The sequence below is a fragment of the Caloenas nicobarica genome, chromosome 1, assembly GCF_036013445.1.
Source record: "Caloenas nicobarica isolate bCalNic1 chromosome 1, bCalNic1.hap1, whole genome shotgun sequence".
Taxonomy (NCBI): domain Eukaryota; kingdom Metazoa; phylum Chordata; class Aves; order Columbiformes; family Columbidae; genus Caloenas; species Caloenas nicobarica.
In genome coordinates, this window is record NC_088245.1 from 203,667,144 (window position 1) to 203,690,427 (window position 23,284).

At 42.5% G+C, this 23,284-nt stretch overlaps 1 protein-coding gene across 4 annotated transcripts in view; it reads left to right on the forward strand.

Moving 5' to 3' along the window:
• SESN3 (sestrin 3) overlaps positions 1 to 23,284 on the forward strand; it is a 44,901-nt gene that overhangs the window by 12,931 nt on the left and 8,686 nt on the right. For all 4 annotated transcript variants that reach the window (XM_065634392.1, XM_065634401.1, XM_065634410.1 and 1 more), the window contains exons 2-9: positions 11,056 to 11,121; positions 13,849 to 14,046; positions 14,754 to 14,936; positions 15,311 to 15,547; positions 17,073 to 17,220; positions 19,452 to 19,567; positions 22,254 to 22,444; positions 22,847 to 22,991. In XM_065634392.1, coding sequence (XP_065490464.1) covers positions 11,056 to 11,121; positions 13,849 to 14,046; positions 14,754 to 14,936; positions 15,311 to 15,547; positions 17,073 to 17,220; positions 19,452 to 19,567; positions 22,254 to 22,444; positions 22,847 to 22,991 — 1,284 coding nt within the window. The remainder of the gene's footprint in view (positions 1 to 11,055; positions 11,122 to 13,848; positions 14,047 to 14,753; positions 14,937 to 15,310; positions 15,548 to 17,072; positions 17,221 to 19,451; positions 19,568 to 22,253; positions 22,445 to 22,846; positions 22,992 to 23,284) is intronic.

Here is a 23,284-nt window from a genome sequence, read left to right on the forward strand (position 1 = left end):
ATGGAGCAAGTTCATCGTGACACTTCCTCGGCACTGTCTCCCAGTCCCCGATTATTCGCAACTTGAAAACGTCCTGAGCTGGAGGTGGTTTCTCCATATTTAATAACCGTTCTTGCATTTCTTTTCCATGAGCTTGAACGATTCGCTTTTAAACACATGCCAGCTTCAGATGTCTGCAGCATCTTACGGCAAGGATTTCCACAGCTTGGTTGCACATTGTGGGAAAGGTTAAGTACCTCTGCTTGAGCTTGTCACCTGCTGGTTGGCTCCTAATCCTTTTATTGGAAGCGGTAAAAGCGCACTATGCATGGACTGTGACAGCCAGGAGGCAATCAATTAAAATATCTTGACATGCTCATGACAGCAAGCTCAGCAATTCAGTGCTGCTTTCCAAGACTCAAGCTACTGTGTTGCACAATTCTATGTGAAAAAGATGGCAGAAAGCGATCTGGGGGGACGCCAGTGCTGAGCTGAGCACATTTCCCTCGTTTATCTGGGTGAGAGGATTTGTTTTTCTGAATTTTGGCGACTTATTTCCATGACTCTTAAGATCCTGCACGCAGATTTAAAATAACTGTTATGATAATTTTGTACGTGGAGTGTGTGGGGAAAGCAGTTTAAAAAAGCACGCCTCTGCCATCTGTGTGATTTTCCTGTGTCTCAGAATAGAATGTGGTTTTATGTGGTACCTGGTGAGTGAAAGGTGCTTGGGAGAATGTTGCTGAAGCAGCATATTCTGGGACACTATTTGCTCAATGGTAGTTTTTATCAAGCTGAAAAGACTCCCAAGGACAGGGGCTTATCAAGTGGGAGTGTTGGCAGGAGCACGTGGCGAGTTTATTTCTGGAACGTGGGGCTTCTGTGATTTTATGTTTTCCTTGAGATGCAGTGAAGAAGCACCTGTGATACACTCCAGGTAGCAAGAAGCTCCTATGCAGCAGGTGTGCCGCACTTCTGCTAAAATTCAAACTTTCCACTTAACCATCCAGATTCAGTGGTTTTCACCATTGGGCTGAACAGGGGAGCAGGCAGAGTGCATCGCCTCCTGCGTTTTTAGAGAATACCTACAAGAATTATAGAATCGTTTCAGTTGGAAGAGACCCTCAGGATCATCGAGTTCAACCATAACATAACTCTGGCACTAAACCATGTACCTAAAAATCTCATCTATACATCTTTTAAACACCTCCAGGGACGGTGACTCCACCACTTCCCTGGGCAGCCTGTTCCAATGCCTCACAACCCTTTCCGTGAAGAATTTTTTCCTAATACCCAATCTAAACCTCCCCTGGCGCAACTTGAGGCCATTTCCTCTCATCCTATCACTTGTTACTTGGGAGAAGAGACCAACCCCCTCCATGCTCCAACCTCCTTTCAGGCAGTTGCAGACAGCGATAAGGTCTCCTTTCAACCTCCTTTTCTCCAGGCTGAACAGCCCCAGCTCCCTCAGCTGCTCCTCATCACACTTGTGCTCCAGGGCCCTCACCAGCTTTGTTGCCTCCTCTGCACTCTCTCCAGCACCTCAATGTCCTTCTTATGTTGGGGGGCCCAAAACTGAACACAGATTCAAGGTGCGGCCTCACCAGTGCCGAGTACAGGGGCACAATCACTTCTCTAGTCCTGCTGGCCACACTATTCCTGATAGAAGCCGGGAGTGCGAGCTGTAACCAGACAGTAGCTACAGGCATGTGCTACATGATAAAACATTTGGTGACAAGTGGTGGAAGTGCCTGGGAAGCAGGACTATATGGTCACAGAATCATAGCTACAGGTCAAACAGCTTTTCGCTTTGGAAAGATCTCGACCTTTGCCTTCTTGAGTTTATAGTGGATTTTCACACTTCATGAGTAAAGATATTTCAGTGTTTGGTAGTTAGAAAACATGTCGTGTTTGACAATAGTAATGAACATTGCTTGACTAACACCTCAGCCAGCAAAATGCCTTGTGTGGCCAGGAGACCAGTGCAGCCTTGTTGGTTCTGATAGCCTATAGGGCAAGTATTAATAGTTGAAGCTGGGAAGGAAACAATTTTAGCAAGCTGGTGCGGAGGTCAGAGCCCAGCTTCCTCCCCTGCGATGCTAATCAGAGGAGGATATTGTTATTATTTTTTCCATTACAGTGCAGAGGTAAGACTCTATACTTGCTGTGAGCAGATCTCTTTATGATGCTATTCCATCTGAACTGTCTAGCTTCATCATTTCAACTGAAAACTCGTTGGTGGCCGAATTAACATTTGTCTGGTTTCTCAAGCAGGTTGTGCAGCTGAGCTCCACGTGCCCTCCTCACTTAGAAACTGTTAACCAAGAACTTCTTTAAAACTGCTGTTAGCCAAAGACTTCTGTGAAACTAGCTTTAAATATTTCTAGAAGAGTTGCAGTTGCTCTAGTGACTTCGGTGCAGGAATAACCTTGTGAGTCTCACCTTTGGTAAAAATCTAAATCATGATGTTTGAAGGCACGCTGTGCCTGAATGGTGTCTCTTTGTGCTCTTCGTCACAATGAATGTGACAGCAGTGCCGAAGAGGAGAGGTGAGAGAAGACAGCTTTGCCAGTCCCTGGTTAAACAATTCTCCTAGTCTGCTTTTATAGTAGCCTGCAGTTCAGTGCATCTTTCTTCCTATAAACCCTTGGTGTGGTGTCTGCTGGAATACTGTGGCACTTGAGGATGTTCCAGCATGAATTGCAGTGGAGTCCATTCAAAGTTTTCTTTAAAATATACTGTTGGAGTACTTTGCTGTATACTGCTCTTATATTAATCTAATATTTCAAACATTTAGCATCCTTGAAATACTTTTTCAAAAAAACCAAAACCCAAACTAAGCCACTTTCTTTACAGTAGAAGAATTCCATTATACATTTACAGTATGGATGAATACCATTCAATTTTGCTTGCTTACAAGGCGTGTATTTTCAGACAATACTCCTATTAAAAATTTGGTAGACCATTCTTGGGAGGCATTTCTGCCAGAGATACATGACAGATTTGCATAACCCTAGGGGTCTGTCTTTTTTTTTAAATATCCACCAGTTATGCCGCTGCAATTGGCAGTGTGCCCGATGAATCAAATGTGTGTGCATTTATGAACTGAAGTATTTAACTATTCAATTACTGTATTGTAAAGAGGCTGTGCTATCAGTAGTTAATTTAGGTGTTAATTCAGGCCTGTCAAAGCAGCTGCTGTTCTATCTGTGCTTTCTATCAAGCGTGTGTTCTACCTGCTGGTTTGCTGCGTGGATCGCGTGGGGAAGCCGATACGGTCTCTCCGTGGGAGGACACAGACCACACGCGTGTCCACAGCTGCTGCCCATGCCCACGCTCAGCACGTGGGACCCGGCTGGCAGCGCAAAGCCAGGCTTGGTTAGTTGGGCTGTGCTCGGGCAGGACCGAGCAGCCTCTGCCTGGATTAAAGGACGCGCCGTGCTGCTTCGGAGACTCGTCATTAGCGAGCAGCAGTGCTGGCCTGGCCGGTGATGGGGTGGATTTACCTCAATGCAGTTTTGCCAGTTTAGTAACTAAAGGCTGCGTTCCCCAAACAAGACAATATTGGTCCGTCTCAGTATGTCAGACTTGGACTAAATCTGAAGGTGGAAGTGGGCCAAGGCACAGATAAAACAAGTCCCAGCTTAAACCACTGAAGTTTTGTGCTGTAACTTTTGCCCTTGATATCTGATGCTGCTGAAACATAGAAAGTGCTCTTCTGCCGTGCTCGTAGGATTTTGAGTCATCTTGGTGATCACAAGATCTTCTGTCCTGAGGGCGTTTCTTGGGGAGCATAAAAACTCCAGTGTTACTGCTGGGTGTGCAGGGAGGGAAGGAGGCGAGGTTCTCCATGGGCTGGTGAGAGGGAACCTTTGTTTCTCTGTTGGTTTTTGTTTTGTTTTGTTCTGTTTTGTTGGTTGGTTGGTTGGTTTGGGGTTTTTGTCTTTTTCTAAAATTTTGGTTTGTGTTGGTTTTGTTTCTTTGGGGGTTTTTTTTGGTTTTGGGGGGTTTTTGTTTTGGTTTGGTTTTGTTCCTTTGTTTTGTTTTTGGTTTTGGGGGTTTTTGTTTTGTTTGTTTTGTTTTTTTCTATATTTTGGATGCTGACGTAGACCAGAAGACCCTTTGTTCTCTGCTGGTAGGATGTGTCTTGTGTAGCTTCAGACCATTATGTTTGACCTGACTTACCGTGGATTCCTGTTAGTCCATGGAGGAAAACCAAGCATTTCCATGGCACAGTTGATCTCATCCTGAACTAGACATGATCTTTCTTTTTCGGTTGTGACAAAGGTCCAACTGGCTAACTCTGGTTTGGGTGTCCGTGTTTGGTCAGTTGACTTTCAGCCTCAGTATCTAGTAAGGATTGGGACATGGATAAGAACTCAGATTTTTAAGTGTGGCTTAAATTATATGAAAGTGAATCTCTAGCAACAAGGAAGTAGAGGTGGCTGTTTGTCTCTCATCCTTTTAATTTTTTAATAATCAATGTTTAGGTTTCACTGCTGGCGTCTTCAGTTGAATAAACCTTCTCGTGAAGATCTTTACAGGTGTGTTTTTGATGTATTCAGGTCTATTCTGACAAAAATGCAAAACGCAGTTGGACTTCTTAACTAAAGAGGTGTTTAGCAGCACACCCCTCAGGCTGACATTGGACTTGCAGCCCTTGCCCGTCTGCTCCCAGTTGCAGTTGGAGGTTGGTTTTGGTTAATAGCTGGAAATAACTTTGAAATTATCCGCAGGATGGGGAGAGTGATGCGACACACGTAGGACTGGAAGAGGATGTATGTGTAGGCTTTCTTTATGAAAAGAAGGAAATAGACCTTTCTGTCGATAACTGCACGTTCTCCTCTGGGTTTTTGTTCCTTGGGTTGAGCGCACCTGATCTTTCAGAGACCGAGGAACCGCTGTTGGACTTCTGCTGCCTGGCCGTCCATCTTGGCTTGGGTAGAAATTGCTGCCCTTTGGTTTCTAATTAGTGTGGATTGTGTTCCTAATAGCCGGTGGAGGGATGGGAACTGGGGGTAGGCTTCCTTTTATTGTGTGAAATCCAAAAGGGCTGTAACTTGTTACCAAAGCAAAAGCTCCCCATCAATTGTGCTGCCCTGGCTCTCTTCCCAGCTCCTTGCACCACTTCATCAGCTCTTAGGCACAAAGATGCCAAATTCTTAATGTTAAGAGTGACTGGTTTAAGTCTTTTGAAATGCCGTTCCATAAAAAAGATTTCCTACTGTTGGACTTCCTCTGCTAATTTTAATCTTTATCGCTTAGTTTGCAGGTTTGGAATTGCACAGTCTGTTAAGAGGAAGAAACCATTGCAAAATCACTTGAAATACCCCTAACAAATGACTGTAGGCTGAGACTTTTACTTGGTGAACTCTAATGTTTTGACATTGTTTATTCTGAACATCTCTTTTAGTGCTTCTGGAGATATGTCCTGGGTTTAATTATAGGAATGGGTCAGTTGTAAAGAGGAGTGCACTGTCAGCAAATAAAGTCTTGTGCATCATTCAAATTATTCCTCTTCACATTTTCTCGTTTGTCTTTTCTTTCTCTTTGGAAATTGTTTTGAAAAACAGGACACCAAGGCTTACCCTTCCAATGCGTACCCAAATTTTTGAAGTTGCAACACAAACTTACTTTGAGATGAATTTAAGATACATTCTGAAGCTGTAAAGGTCCCGATTTTATTACATTAGATGCCATTAATTGATTTTTTTATTTAGAAATGATGCATCAATAAATGTTTGCCAATAAATTTCAAGATTTCACAGCTTTGATGAATATACTTTTTTTGTTCTTGTCAGTCAGAACCTCACAGGAGTACTGACATGTGAAGGCCAGTAAACTGTGTCTTTGGTTTTCTGTTTAGTCAGCAAGACTGTGTAGCTTTAAATATTATATTAATCCTCTATAAATTTATGAAAAGTATTAAAGGTTCCACCTAAAACGGAATGCGTGTGTCCTAAACTTCTGCCACATTTCTAAGCTGCTCTTCCTCTGACAAAGTTAGGTGGATAAATTAAAAGGCAACTTGACATACGTAGAAATAAAAAAAATCTCTCCTGCATCCTAAGGAGGAAGGGTTTGAATAATAATAGAAGCTAAAACACAATCTTGGCTGTTGAAGTAACTTTTATTTTTCATTTATTTTTCATGGTCTCTAGATAGAAAGAGCAGAGGGTTCAGCATGACCGTACAATAGTGTTCGGTGTCGCTGAAACCCGGAGCACTTGACTGCGATCAGAGCAAAAGGATTTGGACCCTGCTCCAGGATCAAAGAACCAAAAGTGGAAATGTGTTCAGCGAGCAATAGTGGGTGTGGAAGAAACCAGTTTGTACTTAGGCTTTTAACCAGCAGCAGCAAATAATACTGCCTGTGGCACGTGAACTAAGATACACGGCATTCGTGTCTGTCCGACTGAAAACCAAAAGTGCACTCTGCGGCATCAAGTCCATGAGATTGAACTGCTGTATTTTGGTGTTTAAGAATTATAAGATGAATCTGAGACTGGGACAAAATCGATCCCTTTTGGGAGATTCAGCCCCAGACAGGGAGCCCTAAACCCAGTTCTCCACTCCCACCCAGGTGTCTCAGTGACAGACTCAACTCAGATTATTGTTACAGATGATAATGTGTATTATAAAGAAATAAACCACTGAATTTAAATAGGAAGGATCCTTAGAAATGCTAGATGGTAGCAAAATTACTTGTAGATTTTAGTATAAGAAAAGGTGTAATAAATAAGAAATACATACGCATCACCTTCCCTCCCCAAAAAAAAATCTTGTTTAGGAAAAAGAGTTTGTTCCTCAGGAGAAGCTAATTTTGGGATGTCCTTAGGCTTTATATTAGGTCTAGTGCTGTTTACTATCTTGATGCCTTTATAGTGGTGGCAGTTTTTGTTGGAGTGGAGGCTCTGAGCCCCTTTGCGGGCATTTCCCAGCTGCTTGCACCGCCCTGCACATTCACGGGCACACGAGTGGCAGCATTGCCACAGCTTGCAAAATTCCCTCTCCAGGTGCAAAATGTTTCTTCCCAGTGATTTCCCAGCCACCCCCGCCAGGTTGCAGCATGACCACCTTGATGTCGAGTTCAGGATGAATGAGCTTTTATGCACCACGTGCATGAGAAGCCCCCATACCACTTGCTTCTCACCTGTGCTTTCCACGTTTCTGGGTATTCAAAAGTCGTCCCTAAACCAGCTGTTCGATCAGCCCTGCCAGCCAGCAGCACCGTTCTCAAATAAAACAGCCTCCTTTTACATCTTGCTAAAAATAACCGTTTTTTTAAAGCCTGAGGACGCGGTGACTCATGTGATAGCGAAGAGGAAGAAAGGTTATTTCTTTTGCTTTAGGCTTCGGGAAGAAGGCGGCTGTACTGTCCCAGCCCAGCTTGGCTCCCACTTGGGCTTCACGGCCGTGTTGCCGTCGAGCGGCTCTGGGAGCCCTTCCCTTGCCACGGCAGCTATTTGGGATGCGGGTGCCATGTCCCAGTGCCCGTGGCCTCTCGGCTTTGCAGGGAAGGTGCGTGGTCGCTGCCACAACTGAAAATAAACCCGTGAGATGGCAAGTCGCAGCATTTAGCTCTTGGGGGGGTTTGGGCAGAACTCGCCCAAGGATGAAGGCATTTCTTGCAAATTATAGGTGTGCAAATGGGAAATGGTTCCACTTCATCACTATTAAAATTCCTGATACTTAGCTCACAACACCATCCAAGTGCAGCTTAAGGAGGGAAAGCAAGTCACAGAAAAAACTTGCTTAGACCTGATTTTTCCTGAATTCCGGCAGCAGCTCTCTGTGGTCTGCACAGGTCTCGTTCTGCTGACACCACAACGTGCTGCTGCAAAACCTGCATCTGGGCTCTGCCGTGCAGTGGCCCCTCTCCCCATAACCTGCTCAGGCTCGGTTTTCTCTGCTTATCTTTGAATTTCTTCATCATCTTTTTCCTTCCAAAGAAGCGCCCCCCCAAAAGGCACTAGTCTTGATGTAAACGGAATTGGTTGCACACCTTTTAAGATAAATTATTCATACTCAGACGATGTGTTTCTGGAGGAATGTGATGCAGAATATATCTGGTATATGTGCATACAGCATTTTAGTTGCTGGGCATCCTGTTTCTTGCTTCAGCCGCTTAGCAAAATAATCTGATTTCAAATGAGATATTTGGGACCTCGTCTGACTTGGCGATAGCCAGTGTAACCAGCAAAGACTAGTGGGACAGGAAATCAAACCCGCTTTCTTGGGAAACAAGAAGCTTTGCAAGAACTTTCACCATAAAGGACCATGTATGTGCAGTGTTACTGTCTAATTCCCATGCAGAATTTTTCATGTTTGGGTTCTTGGGCAGACCTTAAATCACTGCTCCAGATAAAGCATGCCCAGGAATAGTGGTTCTGTACAGCTCAACAAAGACAACATTATCTTTCTTAATGCTTGTAAACTTCCCATGTTTTTATTAATAGCATCCTGAGAACTTGTGCAGCTGGATGATATTTGCTCCTTTTCTTCTGACAAGCTTGTTTGAACCAGTTTAAATAAAATAAAAGCTTTGGCATGAAGGAAAAATAATGTTGTGTGTTGATGGAAGGGAAGAGTATACACTTCTAATATAGAAAAAAAACACCTTCCTGAAAGCATGTCATGATTAGACTCACCACCTTGAATTATCATGTTTGGGGGTTTGTTTTTTTGTTCCTGTTTGGTTGGTTGGTTGGTTGTTTTTTTTTCCAGGCTTGTGTTTCATAGAACTGCCACTACCTAAAAGGAGCTCGGTTTTGTCCTTTTTGTAGTATATTTAACGCACCACATTTTTCAAGTCTGACTATCTCCTTGGCTTTCTGTCATCCTTCGCAGGAATCGGTTGCAGATACTTGCCTGCGTTTTGTCCAGCCAAGTGCTGTTTCCTCCACTCCTCAGCAGTAGCTTATCTGCAGGGTCAGAGGAGTAACAGGAGTCACACTGAACGGGGAAGCAGGGGAACTGAGCCCACATCTGCTAGAAGCAGCGTATGTACTTTTTTTTTTTCCCCTGCTCTGGCCTTGAGGACCAGCTTTGTGGAGCCTGAAGAAGCAGGACACAGGTCAGCAGCACGGTGAGCAGTGGTTCAGCTCTGGTGCAGAACCGAGCTCCAACCAGAGCTGACCGTTCGCAGCCATCCAAGTTGTCTCGCTCGCACAAGCTGTTTCCTCTGGATTATTCATTATGAAGTGGAGGGTTAAACTCTAATATCCAGATAACCTTCATAAAACAAATAGAACGCAACCTTAAGAGTAATTTTGGAAAGCTTTTCTTTTTTTAAATTTTGGCAGAAGTGACTGGCAGCTCGCAAAATTGTGTATTGAAAGCTATATTAGAAAACATTTTCCTGTGCCTTGTGTAGCTGTGTGAGGAAGGGGCTGCATATGCAGATACCCGCTCTCTCTGTACCCTTTCTTCTTACTTTAGAATGAATACACATAATTCATAAGAAGTATTTTAGGGGATTTTGGGGCTGTGGCAGCAGGCAGTGGTTACAGTAAGTTGTCTCCTGGCTGCTGGGCCCCGCACAGTAGATCCAGCTTATTTCTGCGTCTTTTAGCAGCTCATTATTCCAAAGTCACAAATATAATTGTCCTGCGAGAGTTTGCTTTGGAACATCTTTCCTGAATAATCACTGCTGATTTCTGCATGTTTTTTCGTAATCTAATTTAGAAAGGACAGGATGTTTTTGAGGAGCAGGACAATAGTTACGCAGCTCCAGAGGCTTCATTTTCCTGTGTGGAAATCAGTGGCATGCTCCTCCTGGGACCAGTGCTGCTGTTCGTGTTACGCTTCAGCCCCCTGGTAGAGGTATTTAAGGGTCATTTGTTATGGAAAACATCAGACTTCTATGTTAGGGGCACAAAATATTTAGTATGCGAATCCCATACTGCTGTTGATGGGTAACTTTTTAAGACTCACCAGCGCTGCGGTGCAGTTAGGGACTGGAGGAAGTGTGCAGCCATGGTTTCCAGACAGATGGGTCTGTCTGGAATAGCCATGAATAGGAAAAGAAGATGCTTCATAACCATGAAGAGGAAAAGAAGGATATACAAGAAGCATTGGCTTTGAATTATGGCAAGGGAAATTCAGGTTAGACATTAGGAAAACTTTCTATCAGTCTGAGGAGTTAGTCACTGAAATAAATGACCTGCGGAGACGGAGGGACCTCCAGGAGGGTCTTCAAGAGGAGGCTGGACCAGTGTTGGCCGGGAGTGCTGGTCCTGCCCCTGGTGAACCAGCGGAGGAGCCTCCCCAGGTCCCCTTCAGCAGCAGCCACGCTGTGAAAGCCTCCGCAGGTTATCTTAGTTCAGTTTCTTAACTCAAATAAATCAAGAAAACCCTCTGGCTCTTGTTAGGCTATCAGCCTGTTCTGTACTAAATATATCATCCTCAAAGAGCGTTTCATGACGTCTGGCTGGGGTTTGCACAGCAAGGCTTGTGCCGCATGCGGGTTCTCCTCCAGGCTCAGCAGCTGAGCAGGGTGGCTGTTTTATCAGGTTTCTAGAACAAGTCTTTAACTGGGTCTTGCTGGTTTGCGTGGAGTGGGTGGCTGTCCTTTTCATGCAAGTATTTGGCACACAAAGCGCTTTACACTCTTCTCAACACTGAGAATCTCATTAGATGCTGATATTGAAGAAAACAGCTTCTTGGTTATGATTTCCTGAATGTGGCCTTTGTGCATATAGTAAGAAATTTTTTTCCCCTCCACTCTCCAAACTGCCAGTGCATTGCTAATCTTAGCATTGTAGCAAATTCTTTATTACTGTCGTCTGTGTATCTTCGACCTGGTCAATAAAACAATCAGAATTAGATGTTGGGGGTTTTTCTGTCTTGTCCCTTGCCAAAATCGGTGCCATTCATTTGCACAAAAAACGAGGGATGCAAAACTGATCTAACCATCCACGGTGTGATGTCTTCACCTGCTCAGTGGGGCTGTAAAACACGCAGGTGGCCTTGGGAGGAGAGCTGAGTTCAGGCCTTGAAGATCTCATCTTTCAAGATAAAGCAAGTTAATATTGTTATTCCTGACACTGATGGAATTATGTGGCTGTTTTGCAGGAAAAAAGAGTACAAGTCTCCCCGCCGTTGACAAGAGGACCAAGTGCCTTTATACCAGAGAACGAAGTAAGTTTGCAGTTAGCTGGGCTGGATGGGCGGTAGCTTTTAAAATTGGAATACTGAAGGATGGTTTTACGGTCCTGCTTGCCCAGTGGTACCCGGATGAGCCCCTTTGTGAGCAAAAGCGATGAGATCTCCAGGGCAGGCTCCGGTGGGTAATAACCCCCTGTCCATTCACCCCAGTGGTGCCATTTGGCCCCTTTTGGGCCGCCAGCACTCCCGCAGACAGCCCGAGTGCTCGGGGATGATCACTTACTATTCCTAATGCCAGGCCTAAGGGGAGGCCTGTCCATCGGTGCAGCAGTATGATTGTGTAGCTGTCAGGGCAAAGTTTGACCTTCAGTTCGAGAGAACCCGAAAATATGACTAACTCCTTAGAATGTAACTGTGGCTCTTGAGAGAATTTATGTTTGAAAGGGTACAGTTTGACTTCAAACTCGAGATTTCTGCCCATGATTTAATGTTCAACTTAAGCCTTGATTTGTAGCTTGCTGCGATAAGTAGAAACTTTGCTGTGGGGATGTTCTCCTGTGATCTCCATCTTCACAGAGTGTTATTTGTTGATCAATTAATTATTTGGGATGGTCGACTATAAAACCAGGACCTGTTTTTTGTTTTTAGTTGCTACTGGCAGATAATTCACATACTAGAAGGGCCAAGAACACATTTTGAAAGATGAGATAGCTTCTGTTCTCTGGATCTCTCTCCATTTATGCCCTGGCAAGGTTCGAATCTAAAAACAGAGAAAGTGTAAAGGCTGGCAACAAGAAAACACAGCGAAGCAAAAAGGAAGAGAGGTCAGAAAGTCTTTTAGACTTGCGAAGAGGGGAGAGAATGTTAAATATTGTTTGTTAAGCAAATGGCTACCTTTTTCCCTGTTCCTGGGCATGAAATAATACAGTGGGTAGGAAGGATGTAGTTAGAGATTAGTAACACATTTAATGTCTCACAAATCTTGATAATAACACTGCTCATGTCAAAGCTTGCTTTATTATCGTAATAGAATGAATATGGACAGAGCAATAACAGCTTAATTGTAAAGGTTCCTGTTAAAGCGCCGTAAGGCTTTACACGCAGGAAAAAAAACCCATGTTTGTGAATCCATGGGTGGTAATAAATCATGAGGAATTACATATACAATATGAAGAGGATAGTAATATGGGTGGAGATAAATCTCAGTAGCAGTAATGCCACATATTGCTATGCCTTACATAGCAACAGTGCAATCCTACAGGATTATATTTCAATTTTGTCAGCAGAACTTTTTCTCCATAACTTGTCCTGTTACAAGGAAAACTCCTGACAAGCTGGAGAAGATTAGAAACCTTAACAGAGACATGAAGAATATGATTTCCCCAAGAACCTACTAAATGAGGCAAAGATCTCCAATATATGGGAGATACACTTGCTGAAGAATAAGGGGGACTTCTTGGAGTGGAGCGAGGGATATACCATAATAAGTGAGATAAAGTGATCTCTAGTGTCTGAATAAACTTCTGATGGTAAAAACATTCTTAAGGAAGACTGAGGAGGCATCGTCTTGGGTACGAAACACAGAAAAGCTGTCACAGTGGAGAACTACACTGGTAAAAATGGTGGAGCTGCCCAACTGCGTAGCTGCTTCTTCCCTTTCTTTCTGGGCTCACAAATTAAAACAGGGAGGTACAGTGATGAGAAGTGAAAATGTAGTATCTATGTTGTTCATGTTTCTTTGTGTGTAGCTTCTATCTAAGATTGGATGGAAAAATATTTGAGACACGGTCCATTCAGCAGCCCATCATAAAGAAGGAAAACGTTTTTTAAATGAATATTTCAGCAAAAGCATTGTGTCTTCTTGGCTTTAGGTATTTTCTATCTTCATGTGCAGTAAACCAGATAAAGTGTTTTCTCATTTCATGGTGTTTGTAAAAGTAAGATGTCTGGTTTAATACTGTGCATTTTTAGAATAAATACTGGGTATTCTAGTCTTGTGCTTATAACTTCAGTGGTGAACATGTTGGGAATGGCTGTTCTTGGTGATAAACACTGAGTAATAGCACTAACACTGTGTCAGGGCTTGCAGTGCAAGAGCTATTTAACTCTTTTGCTGTTTCATTTCATCTTTTGCCCAAGGTTTGGATTGGTTGGAATAATTAAAGAACAGCTTTTGTTTAAAGAAAGCATTAAATTCCTATTCTAAATAATACTTGAATGTTATGGACAAATTAGCATATGATCTGCTCTTCAATTAGACAAGCACGGCAGGGGTAGGTTGCCAGGCTGTTTCTGTAATTTGGTTACATAACCCAGTTCCTCTCCATTAATTTTGAAATTGGTTTTAGGGCGGAATGCTTGGGTGGTGTGTGTCTATACAGCCTGGCTTCCAGAAAGACTTTGCTTTGCATTTAGCTCTTGTTTGCTTCCAGCTCTCTGTACAGATTTGACTTCAAGCATCTGTGAGTTTGGCTGTTTTGGAAAGATCTGCAGAAAAATGGTTTTGGTTTTTGTAGGAACATACTAAAATGACAGAGATACAGTGTAAAGTACTCTTCAGTTCTCAGTGTACAAGATGCATCTATATGTGTGTATTTGGGTACATGCAAGCTTGTATATACTTAAAAATATACGTCCAGATCTCCAGCATTGCCTTTAAGTTTGTACACAAGCAAACCTCTCACACTGCAATATGTTTCTCTCCAGGGCTGAAGCTGGAGAAATTCTTTCTCTATTCAGTTTGTCTGTCTTATTTTTAAGGTTATGCAAGCAAATGGTTTGGATGAACGTACTAATCTTCTTGTGGAAGAATACTCCACATCTGGTCGCCTGGACAACATCACACAGGTCATGAGTATCCATACGCAGTACCTGGAGTCTTTCCTCCGCAGCCAGTTCTATATGTTGCGCATGGACGGGCCCCTTCCTTTGCCCTATAGGCACTACATTGCTATAATGGTATGTAACAACAGGCTATGTATTGTCTCCTGCAACTTCAGAAAGGAGAGACTAGTGAGATATTTTGGCAAGGAATGAATTTTTGTGGTTTATTTTCATCAGAATATAGCATGCCTAGTCAGAAGGTTTTCAATGAGGAGGGAGGTTTAGCAATGTACCTATTCCCCTGTTTGCCACAATGACACATTTCTCACACGCCCATGAGAGTGAGGTTTTACAGAGAGCAGTTAAAACTCTGTCACCTTATTTCTGGATATTTAACCATCAGCATGCAGCAGTACGATGACATTCAGCGGACTGTAGTCACAACAAATTCCAAGCGGACACTAGGTTAACAATTTTTAGCCTGAGGATGTTGGAACATTGCAAGAGGGGCCAAGAGAGGTTGTGTGGCCTTCAAGGATGGAGATCTTGTCTGGGCTCTGAGCAACCTCAGTCAGCCCCGCTGTGAGCAGGAGGCTGGACCACATCTCCTCTCGAGATCTCTTCCAACCTGAATCAGGTTCTGTGATGCAGAGCAAAGTGATCAAACATATTTCCATTGGAGAATCCTCCAGACTGTATGGAAATGCATTGCAGTATAAAGCATGGCCCTTTGGAATGAAATTGTAGTTTTGTGTTGCATCGGTAACCTGTCTTCCACCTCCAGCAAAATCAGATTATATGCTAATGTGCTGCCCTTTTCCCTCTGTGTTTAATTACTCCAGGCTGCGGCCAGACATCAGTGTTCCTACCTAATAAACATGCATGTTGATGAGTTTTTGAAGACTGGCGGGATTGCAGAGTGGTTGAACGGTTTAGAATACATTCCCCAAAGACTGAAAAATCTGAACGAAATAAACAAACTCCTTGCACACCGGCCCTGGCTGATCACAAAAGAGCACATTCAGGTACCCGAGAAGTCCTGCCTGTAATAGCAGTAGAAGAACCGCGGAGAACTGTGCAAGCATCTGGTTCGGCTTCATTACCTTGAGTTAAAAAATTCAGGGAAGTACTAGAGCTTCGAATAAGCCAATAAATTCTTCTGTGTGACAAAGCCAATAAGATTTACTTGCTAGGAATAGCATTGGCTAAAATAACCCCCAAATAATAAAGGTAATATATTAGACATCTCTTTTTTTAATCTATTGAGAGTTTGTGCGCAAGAGGAATATGGTGGTATTGGAAGAAAGCGATCGATGCCTTTTAAAATCTATAGCGTTTTATAGACAAGCTGGAGGCCAAAAGAAATTTTATATTAACACTTCTTTTATTCTCATTTTAGAAACTTGTCAAGACTGGGGAAAATAATTGGTCTCTTCCTGAGCTGGTGCATGCTGTTGTCCTGTTGGCACATTATCACGCCTTGGCAAGTTTTGTATTTGGTAGCGGCATTAATCCCGAGAGAGATCCAGATACGTCTAATGGAGTCAGACTCATCGCGGTCAACAACTTCTGCGTCTGTGACCTTGCCAACGACAACAACATAGAAAACGCGTCCCTGACAAGTAGCAACTTCGGGGTTAGTGTCACAAGAAGATTATTTTACTTGCCCGTGTTTTGCATTAGAAAATTTTCTTCCCTTCTCTACTGCTTACATTTCAGGGTAGTTTTGTCAGTTTTTGTCTACTGTACTCGAATGCTTGAGTCTGGTAACTGGTAGCTCTAGCAGTTTGCAGTGCAGTCTGTTGAAAGCCGCACAGTAACAGCAGATGGTAGTCAGAGCGACGTGATTTTGATAGTTAATCTCACAACCCGTTGGACAAGACTATAAAACTTTGCTTTGAGCTGAAAGTTTAAAGTTCTAGTTTCTTCAGAGAGCGTGCCGCTGACTGGAGCCTTGTGTCATCCACGTTCCTGACGTGTGGAATGAAAAAATAAATAGGAAAAAAGAAACAGAAGTCATAATAATAATTTTGACTTCAAGACCTACAATCACAAAACGGGTCAATTCTGAAACACTTCCATGTAGATGGGAGGAAATCTGAAATAAAATTACTTAATTCTTCATACTGTTATTCCAGTCTTGAATCAACCAACAGAGAACTTTGATTACTAGCTAATAAATTTGGAAGCTTTCTTTTCTGAAAGTCGCTCTATAATGCTTTGAAGATGTCCTTGAATTAACGCCAATTGATGAATTAGCCTCATCACCTTCAATGGAAGATCAGGATTACTGCACAGAGTCACTAGATATATTTTTAAAAATTAGCAGTACAGTGTGAACATGTGATCAGTGCAGTTGCTGTATCTTAAATTTCTGGGCTGTAAGACATGGTGGCTCAGGTCACTGGAGTGTCTTACTCTCCTTTTGTAGTGGGCAAAGGGGTGCTGCTGACTCTGCCGCTTGTTAAGCAGCGAGTAGTGTACTGGAAAATAGTTATAGTGATGGGCAGAACAGAATCAAAAGGAAAAGGTGGAAAAGAAAAACCAAACTGTTTATCTTATGAAAAATATGAATGACAAGTACAGATCGCAGAACCCTAAAGTTTGGTGTATATTTAGTAAAGAGGCCCATTTTCCTCACAAAAGCAAGAAAAAGGGTCAACATAATGGTTCTTTTGATCACGTGTAATGAAAAGAAAAACACCGATTTGCTGTCTCAGGTTGTGCTCCTGTATTGCAGTCTTGCACTGCATCTCTTCAGAAGCATATTTTGCATTACTAATAGACTGAAAAAAGTTACCTTAAAATGGAAAATTGTTTTCTGATACACGAAGGGCACACAGATGGCTTTTCCTGAGCCATCTGCATGGTGGCATATATATTACAAGCGGCTCTGGTTTCCACATTCAAACACCACCTCTCCCGCTGTTAATCCCGCTGCAGCAGATCGCTCCGATAGGTGACAGTGACACGTCCCAGCTCTTTCTTCTGGCTGTCTGAACCCTGGTTGTCTGCGCCGCACGTGGCAAAATGCATTCTGGCTTGAGCTTTCGTGTTTGCAGCTCCTGTCTGTTTTAAACGTTTGTTGTCAAGCATGAAATCTGAACATGACACACGTTGTCTATCTTCTAATTTTGCAGAATGTCATGGTGTTTTTGCAGATTGCAGAGTCTTTAAGTGAGCTGGAGGCCTTAATGGAAAGGATGAAGAGGCTACAAGAAGATAAAGAGGACGAAGAAGCCTCTCAGGAAGAAATGGCAACTCGCTTTGAAAAGGAGAAGAAAGAGAGTCTGCTAGTAATTAATGGAGGTATTTGTGCTTTTCCAGTTCTGTTTTGTTTGTGCTTTTTAAGAACTAAACACATGAGGCCAGTTCAGTGACTACAACCTTTTCTGTCTATTTCTTTATTCTGGCTCTTGATCTACTAGGAGTGTAGTGAGGGTGGTCCTACCACTTGCCTCATCTGCTTAAGATTTCTTGATTGGCAAATACCACCATGCTTTTTGCTACTTGAATTTTAACTTTTATGTATTTAAAAAAAAAAGCGCCTGTAGGCATCTTTAAAAGATCAGTTGTAAATCTCTCTTTCTTTGTATGCTCTATACCCTCAAATTAATTCATTCATGTAAATACTAATATTTCACAGGTTTAGGTTCTACAGTGCTTAGAACTTCAATGACACTCTTAGGAGCCTTCAGATATGACATTTAGTTCAGGAAATATTTTGGGATGAAACTCAACTTCTTTACCATTTACTACCCAACTGGAAAGGACATTTCTAACTCTCCCTTCTGCGTGATCATACTGCTGTGCTGTTCCACTGCCTGCGTTGTGATATTCTTAGCATTTTTTTTAATTCTTACATAACATTCAAAATTCTGAGCTGAAAGCTTCCTTTCCAGTTTTCTTCATATGCTCTGGAGGCCTTCACCATACAAACCAATGAAATCTGTTTCCTATAGACAGGAAAATAGGTTTTTTTCCAAAGCAAGTGTTTTAAGAAAGAATACTATTAAGACAGTCAGAATCCCCAACCATTTCCTCATAGTAGAGGCTACTGGAAGATGATGGCTTGTGTGTTTTTAAGAAGTTACCCATAAAAAGCTTCACGTTTTCCTGACACTGTTCTTTGTCAATTTAGATCTCGGTAGCTTCAAACTGAACAGGTTTGAAGGTATCTAAGCTTTTGTGCACTGAGCCCAAAAGGGAGGAAGAATGTATGGTGGATCAGCAGAGAGATTGTTCTGTGGCTCTCTAGGAACATGCAAAATCTCTGAAAGACAATACATCCAACAACGTCATGACTGGGTTTTAAGAAATGGGCATTGTCCATTCTTCATTTATTTTTCTTTGGTCAGACAGTATCAGCAGCGTGGATAAACCCATTGCAGCTTCATTGCCAAATCGGGACTTCCGTGAGCCTCTGCAACTTCAGGTGTACAGGGAAGAGCTGCTGTTTAGGACAGAAGGGGGTTTTTTGATGGGGTTGCTGATAGTTTTGTAGACTTTCCTCCCTCTTTGCCTTTTGCTGATTTGAGTCGCAGAGTCTGTATGTGTTGAGCCTTTACCCTTTCATGAAATTCGGTCCTCGTCAGGGGAGAGGGGTGTATGTGTGCAGGTTTTTTATTCATTGCCGAGGATTTGCTGCAGCAGATGCTGCGCGAGCTTCTTCCTACGCAGTTATGTTTTGATTGTTTAATGAGGCAAAGAGGAGATAAAGCACTTCTGCAATTCTTAGATTAACTGACTTTTCGAGGTGTTAACAGTGGACATATGGCAACTGTTCTGTCAATGCATGTGGAAGCGAGCCAGGATTTTAACATCAGGGTCAAATGCAGTCAGCTGTGGAGTAGTCAACTTCTGCAGGGGTAGTTACACCATCAAGCCACCTGTTTATTCGGGAGGGAAAGATTGATTCCTGATAGGGAACCTGCGCTTGCTTAGTGACACGTTTTGGAGCTCTTTGAAGATGCTTAGTTACTGGAGCTTCTGGCAGCATTTCAGCCTGATGTACTGTACAGCTCTTTGCTCTCATATAATCTTCCACTGATATTTACAAGTGGAGTGTTGCGTTGCTTTCTGGTTGCTCATAATCCGGGTTACAGAACAGAGCTGGTGTAATTCTGGGCACCATGCCTTCTCAGCATAGCAATCCCGTTACCGAGGGTGCATTTTTGTGTTTCTTACCCTAATACAATGACTTTACTAACAGGATTCATCTTCCTGATCTGAGACACCTGGCCTCCCTCAGAAGTCAGCAGAAAGAAAAGCACATCTCCAGACAGAAGTTTAGCCCATCTCTTCCCATTTTGTAGGAGTACGTTCGATGTCTGGTGTGGGCTGACATTTAGGTGGCTCAATGAAAAGGATGGATCCCATACAAGCAGATTGGGGTTGAAATGTTTCGTTCCTTTGTACTGCACTCTTCCTTTGCACAACTTCTAAAATTGTTCTCTAGTCCTGTAGTAGAGTGGTAGTTGGAAGTCAGCGCTGACTCACATGCTTGCCTAAAGCAAAGTACTTTGCTGTTTTATTCACAGCATTTGACGACGAAATAGTTTCTACAGATGTCTCCCGCTATATTGAAGATCCTGGGTTTGGGTACAAAGACTTTGCAAGGCGAGGAGAAGACCATCTGCCAACATTCAGAGCTCAGGTACCATCTCTTTAAAGTACCTACACTCCAAGAATGTTTGTGTATCTCATTACAGGGCAAATACCATAAAGCAGTTGTAGTTGGGCATGCTTGTTCCATGCTCCTTTCTTGTCCTGGTCCATTAAATAACTCACAAGCTTCCACAAATCTACCTGAGATGAGTCTTTTACTATTTGTAAATCTCAGACAAGGGAATACTTAGCTTTCAGTCATATCCCAGTTATCACCAGAATTATTGTTTGAAAACTGTAAAATATATCACTAAATCTGGAATAAAAGTGAAAGGCAGAAGAGAAAGAATTTCTTTTCTGTCCCTCCAGATGTTGTTGAAAAAAATCCACTGGAAGAACTCTATTTCTGTCATTTTATCAAGTATTCTTGGCCCAGTGGTTATCAATACATAGATGTATATATGTCCGTGAGAGTGATTTGGTGAGTATCGTTCACATATATGCACCAAATCACTGGATTTTGAATGTCAGAAAAGAAAGCGAGTTCTTAAATGTGATTACTGAAGTTTTTTGTTGTATTTGAATATATTATTTTAGTGCTGTTGAACAGCATGTACATTTTACCTGTACGTTGCCTTAAGTATTGACATCTTTTTTCATGACCAGACTAATGAACTTCTTCATAATACAGATAACAGGAGGGACATTCTAGGTGGTTCTGTTCCAGCTTAATAGAGTAGATTAATCAGCGGTCTAGTAATAAATTGTAAGCAATCTTAAACCAAATCAGAGAACTTCAATTAAAAAACCAGTGGGTGCAGGAAAACTTCATGATCAGAAGATGTATCTAAGGCTGTAAAATAAAGAATGCATGGTCACTCTCAGGTAATGGATTTAGCTGTATGGCAGTCTCTGCTGATCTGGATCATTTACTCTGCGGTCTTTATATGAGCCTAAAGTAGGTAGATATTGCCAAAAAGAATAAGGTGGAGTCAGTGCCTGTAAATCAAACATTCTACTTAACTATTTTAGGAGCAGCAGGCTCCCATGGGAATAAAAAAGCTCCGCAGAAGATGTAATTGGAATTAAAATGTCTCTGCTCTTAAATAAACAGGACAGTTTGTGGCCTCCATTCGAAGGAGTCACCATGATAATTTAACTTGATTACTATGTCCTACCCTAAAGCAGTTAGACGTATATACCCACAGCCTCCCAAATGCCCTGCTATTAATCCTATTTAAATTGCAGTAGCATCCCAAAACCTTGCAATAAATCCAATCCTTATTCTGATAAGACAAGACTGTATTTATCTCTGTGGGTTTAAGTTTAGTAAAAAAAAGGTATTCCATACACAGCAGAATGTCTTTCATTTTTTTTTCCCTTTTTCATTGTTAGAATGGATTAACTGCTGTTAGTAAACAGGGCTTTCCCCTCCCAAGGCTTCTGGTTTTCAGAGTCTCTTGTGATGCCACAGGTGTCCTGAACACGTTTACAGGGCTGGGAGCTACGGCATGTTTCTCAGGAGCTTTATGGGCTCTTGGACTGGCAGCTGGAGGCCAAGTGTGATGTTGTGGTGCATTTCAGCCTGGAGAAGAGAAGGCTGAGAGGGGATCTTATTTATGCTGATAAATAACTGAAGGGTGGGTGTCAAAAGGATGGACCAGACTCCTTTCAGTGGTGCCCAATGACAGGATGAGGGGCAACGGGCACAGACTGAAGCACAGGAGGTTCCATCTGAATATGAGGAGAAACTTCTTTACTGTGAGGGTGCCAGAGCCCTGGAACAGGCTGCCCAGAGAGGTTGTGGAGTCTCCTTCTCTGGAGACATTCAAACCCACCTGGACACATTCCTGTGCGATCTGCTCTGGTGAACCTGCTTTAGCAGGTGGGTTGGACTTGATGGTCTCCAGAGGTCCCTTCCAACCCCAACCATTCTGTTGATTGTGTCCTACAGTGTCCTACAGACACTGTCCTCCCCGGGGGACCAGGCCAGCACACGTGCTCTGAAGCCCCTGGGTGAGGACCCTTTGCCCAGCGGTACCTTTTGAAAACAGCCAGACACGGGAAGGATGTGGAGATGATGCCCTGGATTGTACAGGTGGCATCAGCGATTGAATGGCTGAACACTTGCCAAGGATGTGGACAAGCTTAGCACGTTCTGTGTAACCACAGTGTGGAGAGCAGTTGCGCGTTGTTCTCCGCTGCTGCTGCCGTGCCTCCCATGCTCGGTGTGAGCAGGGAAGCTTTTATCCCTGCGGTCCAGCTGCTTGTCTAAGACCAAAGCAGTCTGGATTTTATTAGTTTGTTCAAGGGCGGTTCAGCACTTTACCCAATGAGTGTAAATACTCCATCTCTGCTCAGAGCTAAGCGTCAAAGCCTCCAAGAGGAACAAGTTTTTAAACCTACAGGTTCATCCCCTGTAAAATGACACTGGTTGGAGTGGTACAGCAGACAGTGGCAAATTGCCTCAACACTTTAAGAGAAGCTTTGGGTTTTTTTTTTTTTTTCCTCCTGTAGGCTAATGATATCCAGCTGGAGGTGGGGTGTTGTGATGCAATATTCATTGTCAGGAAGCCTGAGGGAATGGAGCAGGTGATACGGATGAAGGATTCAAAATGCAATTTTTTTTAAGAGAATAAATTTATAATTAGCAGAGAACAAAAACTATTGAGATATAGAAAGGATCGGACTAGGACTTCATTTGCACATTTGTATATTTCCTTCTCTTCCTGCAGGACTATACTTGGGAAAATCATGGCTTTTCCCTTGTAAACAGGCTTTATTCTGATATTGGGCATCTCCTTGATGAGAAGTTTCGGATGGTATATAACCTCACATATAACACTATGGCAACACACGAAGATGTTGATACAACTACTCTAAGAAGAGCTTTATTTAACTATGTCCACTGTATGTATGGAATCAGGTACGGACGAAAATTCCCTGGCTTAGGAGTGCATTTTAAACTGTAAACAGGATGAAAAATGAACCATGTGAAAAGCATGATTTTAGAATCCAGGAAAGGTACTTCAGTCTGGAAGTTAGGTTCGGTTTGCTGGCATATCAGTATAACTTTTGCTCCCAGTCGAGAAAATGATTATGAGTCAGGATGGAACTTATTACAGAAATCTCTTCTCTGAAGCCAGCCTGCATCCTTTGTTCAGAGAAGACAACATCCTAGTACTAAGTCTTTCAGATCTTCTGTTGGCAGGAGGTTTTCTAGAATGTATAATAAATGCTCCAATTTCCAAACTTAAGAACATAATGCTGCAAAAGACCATGGTTTTAAAAACTTATATCCAACGGAGTGATTGCCTGTGTTATTTAGGTATGATGACTATGATTATGGAGAAGTGAATCAGTTACTTGAACGCAGCCTGAAGGTTTACATAAAGACAGTGACCTGCTACCCAGAGAGAACTACCAAGCGCATGTACGATAGTTACTGGCGTCAGTTCAAGCACTCGGAGAAGGTATGTATTTCACAACCAAACTGGCTCCACAGAGACCCTCATACTATTTAAAAGTGAAAATATGGCGACGCCTAAAAACGGTGGTATCTGTCAAACACTCTCTTTTTAACCAGAGAAAAACAAATGAGAGGAAATTCAGTAAGTGTTAGATGTCAATTTTACAAAAACACTTTTTAGTGTACTGGAAATACTGATTATTTTTTCATTATTATTTTGAGTGACTTCTCCATAAAATTGAACTGACAACTGTAAGGAAAAGTGGATAAACTTTGGAATGCAGAAGTGGTCAACTA